Source organism: Hordeum vulgare, chromosome 2H, assembly GCF_904849725.1.
Source record: "Hordeum vulgare subsp. vulgare chromosome 2H, MorexV3_pseudomolecules_assembly, whole genome shotgun sequence".
In the NCBI taxonomy this organism is placed as follows: domain Eukaryota; kingdom Viridiplantae; phylum Streptophyta; class Magnoliopsida; order Poales; family Poaceae; genus Hordeum; species Hordeum vulgare.
Window position 1 is genome coordinate 76,905,418 of NC_058519.1, and position 13,140 is coordinate 76,918,557.

Below are 13,140 nucleotides of genomic sequence, written 5' to 3' on the forward strand. Positions count from 1 at the left end.
AAGCAGGAACTGCGGAATAGACGAAGGCTGGCGAAAGACGAAGTGACGATGCGCGTAGGAAACGGTTCCAAGGTTGATGCAATCGCCGTCGGCACAGTGTCACTTCAACTACCATCGGGATTAGTGATGAACTTAAATCATTTTTATTTAGTGCCTGCGTTGAGCATGAACATTATATCTGGATCTTGTTTATTGCGAGACGGTTACTCTTTTAAGTCTCAGAATAATGGTTGTTCTATTTCTATGAGTAACATCTTTTATGGTCATGCACCGAATGTGAGAGGATTGTTCATATTGAATCTCGATAGCGATACGCATATACATAACATTGAGACCAAAAGACTTAGAGTAAACAATGATAGCACCATATTTTTGTGGCACTGCCGCTTGGGTCATATTGGTGTAAAGCGCATGAAGAAACTCCATGCTGATGGACTTTTGGAGTCACTTGACTTTGATTCACTTGACACGTGCGAACCATGCCTCATGGGCAAGATGACTAAGACTCCGTTCTCCGGAAAAATGGAGCGTGCAAGTGACTTATTGGAAATCATACATACCGATGTGTGTGGTCCAATGAGCGTGGAGGCACGCGGCGGATATCGTTATTTTCTCACCTTCACTGACGATTTAAGTAGATATGGTTATGTCTACTTGATGAAGCACAAGTCTGAAACATTTGAAAAGTTCAAGCAATTTCAGAGTGAAGTGGAAAATCATCGTAACAAGAAGATCAAGTTCCTACGGTCTGATCGTGGGGGTGAATATCTGAGTTTCGAGTTTGGTACTCACTTAAGACAATGTGGAATTGTTTCGCAGTTAACACCGCCTGGAACACCACAGCGTAATGGTGTGTCCGAACGTCGTAATCGTACTTTGTTAGAGATGGTGCGATCTATGATGTCTCTTACTGATTTGCCGTTATCATTTTGGGGTTATGCATTAGAAACAGCTGCATTCACTTTAAATAGGGCACCATCGAAATCCGTTGAGACGACACCATACGAATTGTGGTATGGCAAAAGGCCAAAGTTGTCGTTTCTTAAAGTTTGGGGATGTGATGCTTATGTCAAAAATCTTCAGCCTGAAAAGCTGGAACCCAAAGCGGAAAAGTGCGTCTTCATAGGTTACCCAAAAGAGACGGTTGGGTACACCTTCTATCTCAAATCCGAGGGCAAAGTGTTTTTTGCTAAGAACGGAACTTTTCTCGAGAAGGAGTTTCTCTCGAGAGAATTGAGTGGGAGGAAGATAGAACTTGACGAGGTTGTCGAACCTATCATCCCTCTGGATGGTGGCGCAGGGCAAGGGGAAACCTCTGTCGTTGCGACGCCGGTTGAGGAGGAAGTTAATGATGATGATCATGAAACTCCAGTTCAAGTTTCTGTTGAACCACGCAGGTCGACGAGATCACGTGCTGCTCCAGAGTGGTACGGTAATCCCGTCTTATCGATCATGTTGTTAGACAACAATGAACCTGCGAATTATGAAGAGGCAATGGTGGGCCCAGATTCCAACAAATGGCTAGAAGCCATGAAATCCAAGATAGGATCCATGTATGAGAACAAAGTGTGGACTTTGGAGATACTGCCTGAGGGCCGCAAGGCTATTCAGAACAAATGGATGTTTAAGAAGAAGACGGACGCTGACGGTAATGTGACCGTTTATAAAGCTCGACTTGTGGCAAAGGGTTTTTCACAAGTTCCAGGAGTTGACTACGATGAGACCTTCTCACCCGTAGCGATGCTTAAGTCCGTCAGAATCATGTTAGCAATAGCTGCATTTTTCGATTATGAAATCTGGCAGATGGATGTCAAAACGGCGTTCCTTAACAGTTTCCTTAAGGAAGAGTTGTATATGATGCAACCCGAAGGTTTTGTCGATCCTAAAAATGCTGACAAAGTGTGCAAGCTCCAGCGATCCATTTATGGACTGGTGCAAGCATCTCGGAGTTGGAATAAACGCTTTGATGAGGTGATCAAAGCATTTGGGTTTATACAAGTGGTTGGAGAATCTTGTATTTACAAGAAAGTGAGTGGGAGCTCTGTGGCGTTTCTAATATTATATGTGGATGACATATTACTGATTGGAAACAATGTAGAGCTTTTGGAGAGCATAAAAGGTTACTTGAATAAAAGTTTCTCTATGAAGGACCTAGGAGAAGCTGCTTACATACTAGGCATTAAGATCTATAGGGATAGATCAAAACGCCTGAAAGGGCTTTCACAAAGCACATACCTTGATAAGGTTTTGAAGAGGTTCAAAATGGAAAAGTCCAAGAAAGGGTTCTTGCCAATGTTACAAGGTACGAGATTGAGTAAGACTCAGTGCCCAGCAACTGATGAAGATAGAGAGCATATGCGCTCCGTCCCCTATGCTTCAGCCTTAGGCTCTATCATGTATGCAATGCTGTGCACTAGACCGGATGTTAGCCTGGCCATAAGTATGGCAGGTAGGTTCCAGAGTAATCCAGGAGTGGATCACTGGACGGCTGTCAAGAATATCCTGAAGTACCTGAAAAGGACTAAGGAGATGTTTCTCGTGTATGGAGGTGACGAAGAGGTCGCCGTAAAAGGTTACGTCGATGCAAGCTTTGACACAGATCCGGACGACTCTAAGTCGCAAACCGGATACATATTTATTCTTAATGGGGGTGCAGTAAGCTGGTGCAGTTCCAAGCAAAGCGTCGTAGCAGATTCTACATGTGAAGCAGAGTACATGGCTGCCTCAGAGGCGGCTAAGGAGGGTGTCTGGATGAAGCAGTTCATGACGGATCTTGGAGTGGTGCCAAGTGCACTGGATCCAATAACCTTGTTCTGTGACAACACTGGTGCCATTGCTTTAGCAAAGGAACCAAGGTTTCACAAGAAGACCAGACACATCAAACGACGCTTCAACCTCATCCGCGACTACGTCGAGGAGGAGGATGTAAATATATGCAAAGTGCACACGGATCTGAATGTAGCAGACCCGCTGACTAAACCTCTTCCACGGCCAAAACATGATCGACACCAGAACTGTATGGGTGTTAGATTTATTACAATGTAATTCACATGGTGATGTGAGGGCTAGATTATTGACTCTAGTGCAAGTGGGAGACTGTTGGAATTATGCCCTAGAGGCAATAATAAATGTATAGTTATTATTATAATTCCTGTATCAAGATAATAGTTTATTATCCATGCTATAATTGTATTGAATGAAGACTCATTTACATGTGTGGATACATAGACAAAACACCGTCCCTAGCATGCCTCTAGTTGGCTAGCCAGTTGATCGATGATAGTCAGTGTCTTCTGATTATGAACAAAGTGTTGTTGCTTGATAACTGGATCACGTCATTGGGAGAATCACGTGATGGACTAGACCCAAACTAATAGACGTAGCATGTTGATCGTGTCATTTTGTTGCTACTGTTTTCTGCGTGTCAAGTATTTATTCCTATGACCATGAGATCATATAACTCACTAACACCGGAGGAATGCTTTGTGTGTATCAAACGTCGCAACGTAACTGGGTGACTATAAAGATGCTCTACAGGTATCTCCGAAGGTGTTAGTTGAGTTAGTATGGATCAAGACTGGGATTTGTCACTCCGTGTGACGGAGAGGTATCTCGGGGCCCACTCGGTAATACAACATCACACACAAGCCTTGCAAGCAATGTAACTTAGTGTAAGTTGCAGGATCTTGTATTACGGAACGAGTAAAGAGACTTGCCGGTAAACGAGATTGAAATAGGTATACGGATACTGACGATCGAATCTCGGGCAAGTAACATACCGAAGGACAAAGGGAATGACATACGGGATTATACGAATCCTTGGCACTGAGGTTCAAACGATAAGATCTTCGTAGAATATGTAGGATCCAATATGGGCATCCAGGTCCCGCTATTGGATATTGGCCGAGGAGTCTCTCGGGTCATGTCTACATAGTTCTCGAACCCGCAGGGTCTGCACACTTAAGGTTCGACGTTGTTTTATGCGTATTTGAGTTATATGGTTGGTTACCGAATGTTGTTCGGAGTCCCGGATGAGATCACGGACGTCACGAGGGTTTCCGGAATGGTCCGGAAATGAAGATTGATATATAGGATGACCTCATTTGATTACCAGAAGGTTTTCGGAGTTACCGGGAATGTACCGGGAATGACGAATGGGTTCCGGGAGTTCACCGGGGGGGGGGGGCAACCCACCCCGGGGAAGCCCATAGGCTTTGGGGAGACACACCAGCCCTTAGTGGGCTGGTGGGACAGCCCCAAAGGGGCCTATGCGCCAAGAGAAGAAAAATCAAAGGAAAGAAAAAAAAGGAGGGAAGAAGTGGGAAGGGAGGGGGACTCCTCCCACCAAACCAAGTCCAACTCGGTTTGGGGGGGGAGTCCTCCCCCCCTTGGCTCGGCCGACCCCTTGGGAGTCCCTTGGACCCCAAGGCAAGGTCCCCCTCCCTCCTCCTATATATATGGGGCTTTTAGGGCAGATTTGAGACGACTTTCTCACGGCTGCCCGACCACATACCTCCATAGTTTTCCCTCTAGATCGCGTTTCTGCGGAGCTCGGGCGGAGCCCTGCTGAGACGAGATCATCACCAACCTCCGGAGTGCCGTCACGCTGCCAGAGAACTCTTCTACCTCTCCGTCTCTCTTGCTGGATCAAGAAGGCCGAGATCATCGTCGAGCTGTACGTGTGCTGAACGCGGAGGTGCCGTCCGTTCGGTACTAGATCGTGGGACTGATCGCGGGATTGTTCGCGGGGCGGATCGAGGGACGTGAGGACGTTCCACTACATCAACCGCGTTCTCTAATGCTTCTGCTGTACGATCTACAAGGGTACGTAGATCACTCATCCCCTCTCGTAGATGGACATCACCATGATAGGTCTTCGTGCGCGTAGGAAAATTTTTGTTTCCCATGCGACGTTCCCCAACACTTAGTCCTCGCCGAGCACCATCAGTTGTGGGCGCACAACCAGCACCTCAGCCCCTACCAGTCCTAGTCCTCCAGTGGGCGCACAACCAACACCGTCTTCCGCATCTCTGCTGCCTCGGCCATCCCGGCGGAGCGGTTGGAGCCGCGGGTGGAGCAGCGGGAGGGCGGCTACTGGGTGCGCAGGGAGAAGTACCACACCAACCTGAACCCGCAGGAGAAGGTCAGCGACCGCGTTGAGGCTCCTTGCGGTTCTGTGCCGCCTCACTGAACCACAGACTTCTGGCGCTTGACCTGCTGACCAATTTTTCTGCAGTTGGCTTGGTTAATGTGTGCTTCGTGGTAAAGATGACAGATAATGGTAAAGCAAAGTCAGGCTCAGGAGCAGCATATACAATCAATCTAGAGATCTTCACTAAGCGGCTTAAGGTGTTTTATGACCATTGGAATCGAAACAAGTCTGATCTTTGGGCTTCTTCTGATGCCATTGGAATTGCTACCCTGCCTCCTTCTGAGGATCTCCGTTATTTGAAATCCACTGCTCTGGATGTTTGGTTACTTGGATATGAATTTCCAGAAACCATAATTGTCTTTATGCAGAAGCAGATACATTTCTTATGCAGCGAGAAGAAAGCAAATATCATTGGAACCCTCAAGGATGCTGCAAGTGAGGCTGTTGGTTCTGATATTGTCTTGCATGGAAGAGCAAGAATGGGGATGGCATTGACCTGATGGATGAAATACTGCATGCTGTTTCTGCTCAGTCGAAATCTGACACTCCAGTTGTTGGTCACATTGCAAAAGAGGCACCTGAGAGTTTTTTCCCCAATTTCTCTTCACCTTGTATCACTTGGGCACAAAAGTACGACCAGATGCATTTGATTTGCCTACTTTATGTAGATCTAGGACAATGCCCGTGCGTTGCCACGGAAAAAAGAAATAATTCATTTACTTTTCTCCCAACCCTCAGTTCATTTGTAAGTTCAACCCTGAGTTGTCGCGCATGAAAAGGCATGCTGTCTCTTCTCCATCCGTCGTTCTACTATTGGCTCATCACGAATGAAATCTCCATCATCAACTCTAGATAGACGATGCCCACGAATGATTTTTTTAAGCTATGTAAATGAATAAAGGCATGTTATGTCAAAGAACACAAGAATGGCATGATATAAATGCGCAAATATGGTGCAGAAGACATGCATGGTCAGGAAAAACCTTACAGAATTAGTTGAACTCTCATCATTTAGAATGCCTTTAAGCATTCCAATAGTTGATGCACATTTCTGATCACCAGATGCTAAGCATAGCACAGCAACACACTGTGCAATAGAGGATACTGCCTTCTTGGAAAGACCGCCTGACTGTGATGGCTTGGCAGTTGAAATAAGGGAGTCCAACAATGTTTCAAAGCTTGTATTTGCAGACTGGACCAGTGAAGCAAAAAACTTCTGTAGCGCCTGCAATAGAAACAATGTCCTCTGTCAGTAGGAGAATAAGAAGAAATCCAGTATTTATATTTAGATATGAAAATATATACATGTAGTGCTTGTGCTTGCAACAAAGCACTCCTGATCAAAATAAGGGCCTGAGGCAAAACTTCATGTCTCGTAGCTAAACCGACATTTTTAATGGATCTTCTGTCAACCATTATTGTGCAACACAGCCCCAATGCAAGAGCAGCCATATGCAAATCGATGTCACTGCCACAATAGATAATCCAACATCAATCTTCCTGGTAGGCAGGAAATGGAGATTTGTTGAAGAAAGCTAAGCAAGGATAGAACCTTATGAGAGTAGAAAGTTCAGCTATTATCGTTTCATAAGAGGATGAGCCAATTTGACCACCATATGTGACAACCAGAGAATTTAGGGTCCCCAATGTTGCCTGCCTGAGTGCTCTGTTGGCCTGTTGTAAGGGGACATCAAAAGAAGTTAGTCTTGAATTTTAATGCCTTGTTTGACATACATGATTTTTCAAGTTACGAAATCAAAACAAACAATGTGTATAATACATCTATACCTTTCGAAGGAAAGCTGTGAGCTCAGAAATGACATGGTCCAGGACGCATGACAGATCAATCCGAAGAGGTGAATTCACAATCACCGCAAATGCCTGTAAGGAATGAACATTTTGAAAATGCAACAGAACCAAGAAAAGCAGTGAATCTGCGTACTATCAACTACTACAGGAAAACATAGAATAAACAAAACTTTCTGAAAACACCACCAGTGGGCATAAGAAAATGATGACAGGGTATACAACTAAAACTGTAGACAAGACCCACACAAATAGATTGGTATAGTATGGTATTGTACTAAAGCTATCTTTAAATCAATGAACCCGCCACGAAAACATCTCTATCCCAAGCAACTCAGCAAGATGCATTGATCAAAACATTTATATTTGTTTTTCTACCATTGAGTAGAACACTGAGAATTCAACTCAACATTTACCATCATGTCCCTGTTAGTTTTGGTTCTGAAGGTGTCGTTGATTGCTTACCTTGACAGCTGTGAGTCGTGTTATTTCATTGTCCGTCCTATCAACAAGTATGGGAAGGCATGACGGTAATTCCCTTCGAAGACCATCACCAAAAGTAGCAATAAGTACAATGTTGCCCACCATTATGTGATAAGCACATAATTATGCAATAAGTAGCAAGAGTGTATGAATAATTATGTTTTACTTGGCTTTTGTAGCGGCACCAGTTCCCTCCCATCCACACTTCGTTGTTCCAGTGAGCCGGAGCAGAGCATGAGCAACGGTGAGGTGAGTGGGCTGGAACGACGAGCCTAGTGAAGTGCTTCTCCAGGGTATCCCCGCTGGAGCAGAGCATGAGCCCGCAGAGCTGCGGGTGCGCGTACCCGTACCAGGGGGTGATGTACTTCCGCGCGCCCTTGTTCGCGGATGTGGGCAATGGCACGGCCAGGCGCGGGGGTGATGTACTTCTGCTTCCAGCTCTCCCTGTCTCCGTCCCCTCCTTCGGCCCGCACCACCTGCAGAAGCAGCACGGCAGGACAGCAGCAACACCTGCGCCCTTTGCGCCACTTGCAACCGGTACGTGCACGTCTTCCGCCACCGCTGTCTCATCTGCGGCCGCGCATACTGCCGCCGCTGCGTGGGCGCCGGCATGGGCGACATGACCGAGGGACGCAAGTGCCTCGAAGCTCGAGTCGCCGCCGCCTTCGCATGCCGCTGTGGCCTCGCGCGTGGCCGTTTTCGGCACGGGTGGGGGTGGTGGGCGTGATGGAGTGGGAGAGGAGGGGTATGTAGAGGGTCGGCACGCGCGGGGCGAGCGGGCGAGCGGCGAGCGGCTGCGCAAGCTGTGGCCGTTCCCAGCGTATTCTCTATGAGGTCTTGGCCAGGGTCGCCCCGCTTCAGATGGGGCGGGTGTTGGGGAATGTCGCATGGGAAACAAAAAATTTCCTACGCGCACGAAGACCTATCATGGTGATGTCCATCTACGAGAGGGGGTGAGTGATCTACGTACCCTTGTACATCGTACAACAGAAGCGTTAGTGAACGCGGTTGATGTAGTGGAACGTCCTCACGTCCCTCGATCCGCCCCGCGAACAATCCCGCGATCAGTCCCACGATCTAGTACCGAACGGACGACACCTCCGCGTTCAGCACACGTACAGCTCGACGATGATCTCGGCCTTCTTGATCTAGCAAGAGAGACAGAGAGGTAGAAGAGTTCTCCGGCAGCGTGACGGCGCTCCGGAGGTTGGTGATGACCTTGTCTCAGCAGGGCTCCGCCCGAGCTCCGCAGAAACGCGATCTAGAGGAAAAACCGTGGAGGTATGTGGTCGGGCTGCCGTGGGAAAGTCGTCTCAAATCAGCCCTAAAACCTCCGTATATATAGGTGGGAGGGAGGGGACCTTGCCTTGGGGCTCAAGGAGCCCCAAGGGGGTCGGCCGAGTCCAAGGGGGGAGGACTCCCCCCCCCCAAACCAAGTTGGACTTGGTTTGGTGGGAGGGAGTCCCCCTTCCTTCCCACCTCCTCCTTTTTTTCCTCTTGATTTTCTTTGCTTGGCGCATAGAGCCCTTTTGGGCTGTCCCACCAGCCCACTAAGGGCTGGTGTGCCACACTCAAGGCCTATGGGCTTCCCCGGAGTGGGTTGCCCCCCCGGTGAACTCCCGGAACCCATTCGTCATTCCCGGTACATTCCCGGTAACTCCGAAAACCTTCCGGTAATCAAATGAGGTCATCCTATATATCAATCTTCGTTTCTGGACTATTCCAGAAACCCTCGTGACGTCCGTGATCTCATCCGGGACTCCGAACAACATTCGGTAACCAACCATATAACTCAAATACGCATAAAACAACGTCGAACCTTAAGTGTGCAGACCATGCGGGTTCGAGAACTATGTAGACATGACCCGAGAGACTCCTCGGTCAATATCCAATAGCGGGACCTGGATGCCCATATTGGATCCTACATATTCTACGAAGATCTTATCGTTTGAACCTCAGTGCCAAGGATTCATATAATCCCGTATGTCATTCCCTTTGTCCTTCGGTATGTTACTTGCCCGAGATTCGATCGTCAGTATCCGCATACCTATTTCAATCTCGTTTACCAGCAAGTCTCTTTACTCGTTCCGTAATACAAGATCCCGCAACTTACACTAAGTTACATTGCTTGCAAGGCTTGTGTGTGATGTTGCATTTCCGAGTGGGCCCCGAGATACCTCTCCGTCACACGGAGTGACAAATCCCAGTCTCGATCCATACTAACTCAACTAACACCTTCGGAGATACCTGTAGAGCATCTTTATAGTCACCCAGTTACGTTGCGACGTTTGATACACACAAAGCATTCCTCCGGTGTCAGTGAGTTATATGATCTCATGGTCATAGGAATAAATACTTGACACGCAGAAAACAGTAGCAACAAAATGACACGATCAACATGCTACGTCTATCAGTTTGGGTCTAGTCCATCACGTGATTCTCCTAATGACGTGATCCAGTTATCAAGCAAGAACACCTTGTTCATAATCAGAAGACACTGACTATCTTTGATCAACTGGCTAGCCAACTAGAGGCTTGCTAGGGACGGTGTTTTGTCTATGTATCCACACATGTAAATGAGTCTTCATTCAATACAATTATAGCATGGATAATAAACGATTATCTTGATAGAGGAATTATAATAATAACTATATATTTATTATTGCCTCTAGGGCATAATTCCAACAGTCTCCCACTTGCACTAGAGTCAATAATCTAGCCCTCACATCACCGTGTGAATTACATTGTAATAAATCTAACACCCATACAGTTCTGGTGTTGATCATGCTTTGGCCGTGGAAGAGGTTTAGTCAGCGGGTCCGCTACATTCAGATCCGTGTGCACTTTGCATATATTCACGTCCTCTCCCTCGACGTAGTCGCGGATGAGGTTGAAGCGTCGTTTGATGTGTCTGGTCTTCTTGTGAAACCGTGGTTCCTTTGCTAAGGCAATGGCACCAGTGTTGTCACAAAACAAGGTTATTGGATTCAGTGCGCTTGGCACCACTCCAAGATCCGTCATGAACTGCTTCATCCAGACACCCTCCTTAGCCGCCTCCGAGGCAGCCATGTACTCCGCTTCACATGTAGAATCTGCTACGACGCTTTGCTTAGAACTGCACCAGCTTACTGCACCCCCATTAAGAATAAATATGTATCCGTTTTGCGACTTAGAGTCGTCCGGATCTGTGTCAAAGCTTGCATCGACGTAACCTTTTACGGCGAGCTCTTCGTCACCTCCATACACGAGAAACATCTCCTTAGTCCTTTTCAGGTACTTCAGGATATTCTTGACCGCTGTCCAGTGATCCACTCCTGGATTACTCTCGAACCTACCTGCCATACTTATGGCCAGGCTAACATCCGGTCTAGTGCACAGCAAAGCATACATGATAGAACCTATGGATGAAGCATAGGGGACGGAGCGCATATGCTCTCTATCTTCATCAGTTGCTGGGCACTGAGTCTTACTCAATCTCGTACCTTGTAGAACTGGCAAGAACCCTTTCTTGGACTGTTCCATTTTGAACCTCTTCAAAACTTTATCAAGGTATGTGCTTTGTGGAAGTCCTACCGGCGTTTTGAACTATCCCTATAGATCTTAATGCCTAGAATGTAAGCAGCTTCTCCTAGGTCCTTCATAGAGAAACTTTTATTCAAGTAATCCTTTATGCTCTCTAAAAACTCTACGTTGTTTCCAATCAGTAATATGTCATCCACATATAATATTAGAAACGCCACAGAGCTCCCACTCACTTTCTTGTAAATACAAGATTCTCCAACCACTTGTATAAACCCAAATGCTTTGATCACCTCATCAAAGCGTTTGTTCCAACTCCGAGATGCTTGCACCAGTCCATAAATGGATCGCTGGAGCTTGCACACCTAGTTAGCATTCTTAGGATCGACAAAACCTTCGGGTTGTATCATATACAACTCTTCCTTAAGGAAACCGTTAAGGAACGCCGTTTTGACATCCATCTACAAGATTTCTTAATCGAAAAATGCAGCTATTGCTAACATGATTCTGACGGACTTAAGCATCGCGACGGGTGAGAAAGTCTCATCGTAGTCAACTCCTTGAACTTGTGAAAAACCCTTTGCCACAAGTCGAGCTTTATAAACGGTCACATTACCGTCAGCATCCGTCTTCCTCTTAAAGATCCATTTGTTCTGAATGGCCTTGCGGCCCTCAGGCAGTACCTCCAAAGTCCACACTTTGTTCTCATACATGGATCCTATCTCGGACTTCATGGCTTCCAGCCATTTGTTGGAATCTGGGCCCACCATTGCTTCTTCATAATTCGCAGATTCATCGTTGTCTAACAACATGATTAATAAGACGGGATTACCGTACCACTCTGGAGCAGCACGTGGTCTCGTCGACCTGCGTGGTTCGACAGAAACTTGAACTGGAGTTTCATGATCATCATCATTAACTTCCTCCTCAACCGGCGTCGCAATGACAGAGGTTTCCCCTTGCCCTGCGCCACCATCCAGAGGGATGAGAGGTTCGACAACCTCGTCAAGTTCTATCTTCCTCCCACTCAATTCTCTCGAGAGAAACTCCTTCTCGAGAAAAGCTCCGTTTTTAGCAACAAACACTTTGCCCTCGGATTTGAGATAGAAGGTGTACCCAACTGTCTCTTTTGGGTAACCTATGAAGACGCACCTTTCCGCTTTGGGTTCCAGCTTTTCACGCTGAAGCTTTTTGACATAAGCATCACATCCCCAAACTTTAAGAAACGACAACTTTGGCCTCTTGCCATACCACAGTTCGTATGGTGTCGTCTGAACGGATTTTGATGGTGCCCTATTTAAAGTGAATGCAGCTGTTTCTAATGCATAGCCCCAAAATGATAACGGCAAATCAGCAAGAGACATCATAGATCGCACCATCTCTAATAGAGTACGATTACGACGTTCGGACACACCATTACGCTGTGGTGTTCCAGGCGGTGTTAACTGTGAAACAATTCCACATTGTCTTAAGTGAGCACCAAATTCGAAACTCAGATATTCACCCCCACGATCAGACCGTAGGAACTTGATCTTCTTGTTACGATGATTTTCACTTCACTCTGAAATTGCTTGAACTTTTCAAATGTTTCAGACTTGTGCTTCATCAAGTAGACATAACCATATCTACTTAAATCGTCAGTGAAGGTGAGAAAATAACGATATCCGCCGCGTGCCTCCACGCTCATCGGACCACACACATCGGTATGTATGATTTCCAACAAGTCACTTGCACGCTCAATTGTTCCTGAGAACGGAGTCTTAGTCATCTTGCCCATGAGGCATGGTTCGCACGTGTCAAGTGAATCAAAGTCAAGTGACTCCAAAAGCCCATCAGCATGGAGTTTCTTCATGCGCTTTACACCAATATGACCTAAGCGGCAGTGCCACAAAAATATGGCGCTATCATTGTTAACTCTAACTCTTTTGGTCTCAATGTTATGTATATGCGCATCGTTATCACGATTCAATATGAACAATCCTCTCACATTCGGTGCATGACCATAAAAGATGTTACTCATAGAAATAGAACAACCATTATTCTCTGACTTAAAAGAGTAACCGTCTCGCAATAAACAAGATCCAGATATAATGTTCATGCTCAACGCAGGCACCAAATAACAATGATTTAAGTTCATCACTAATCCTGACGGTAACTGAAGTGACACTGTGCCGATGGCG

At 46.5% G+C, this 13,140-nt stretch overlaps 1 protein-coding gene across 1 annotated transcript; it reads right to left on the reverse strand.

Annotated features, from left to right (window-relative positions):
* Nucleotides 1–5,962: 5,962 nt before the first annotated feature.
* Nucleotides 5,963–7,561, reverse strand: LOC123425562 (cullin-associated NEDD8-dissociated protein 1-like). The gene is made up of 6 exons (XM_045109251.1): nt 7,424–7,561; nt 6,941–7,033; nt 6,705–6,826; nt 6,458–6,620; nt 6,136–6,377; nt 5,963–6,035 (listed from the first exon to the last, which is right to left on the reverse strand). The coding sequence occupies exons 1-6, from the start codon at nt 7,544–7,546 to the stop codon at nt 5,963–5,965; spliced, it is 816 nt and encodes a 271-aa protein (XP_044965186.1). The 5' UTR covers nt 7,547–7,561.
* Between the last annotated feature and the right edge of the window lie 5,579 nt (nt 7,562–13,140).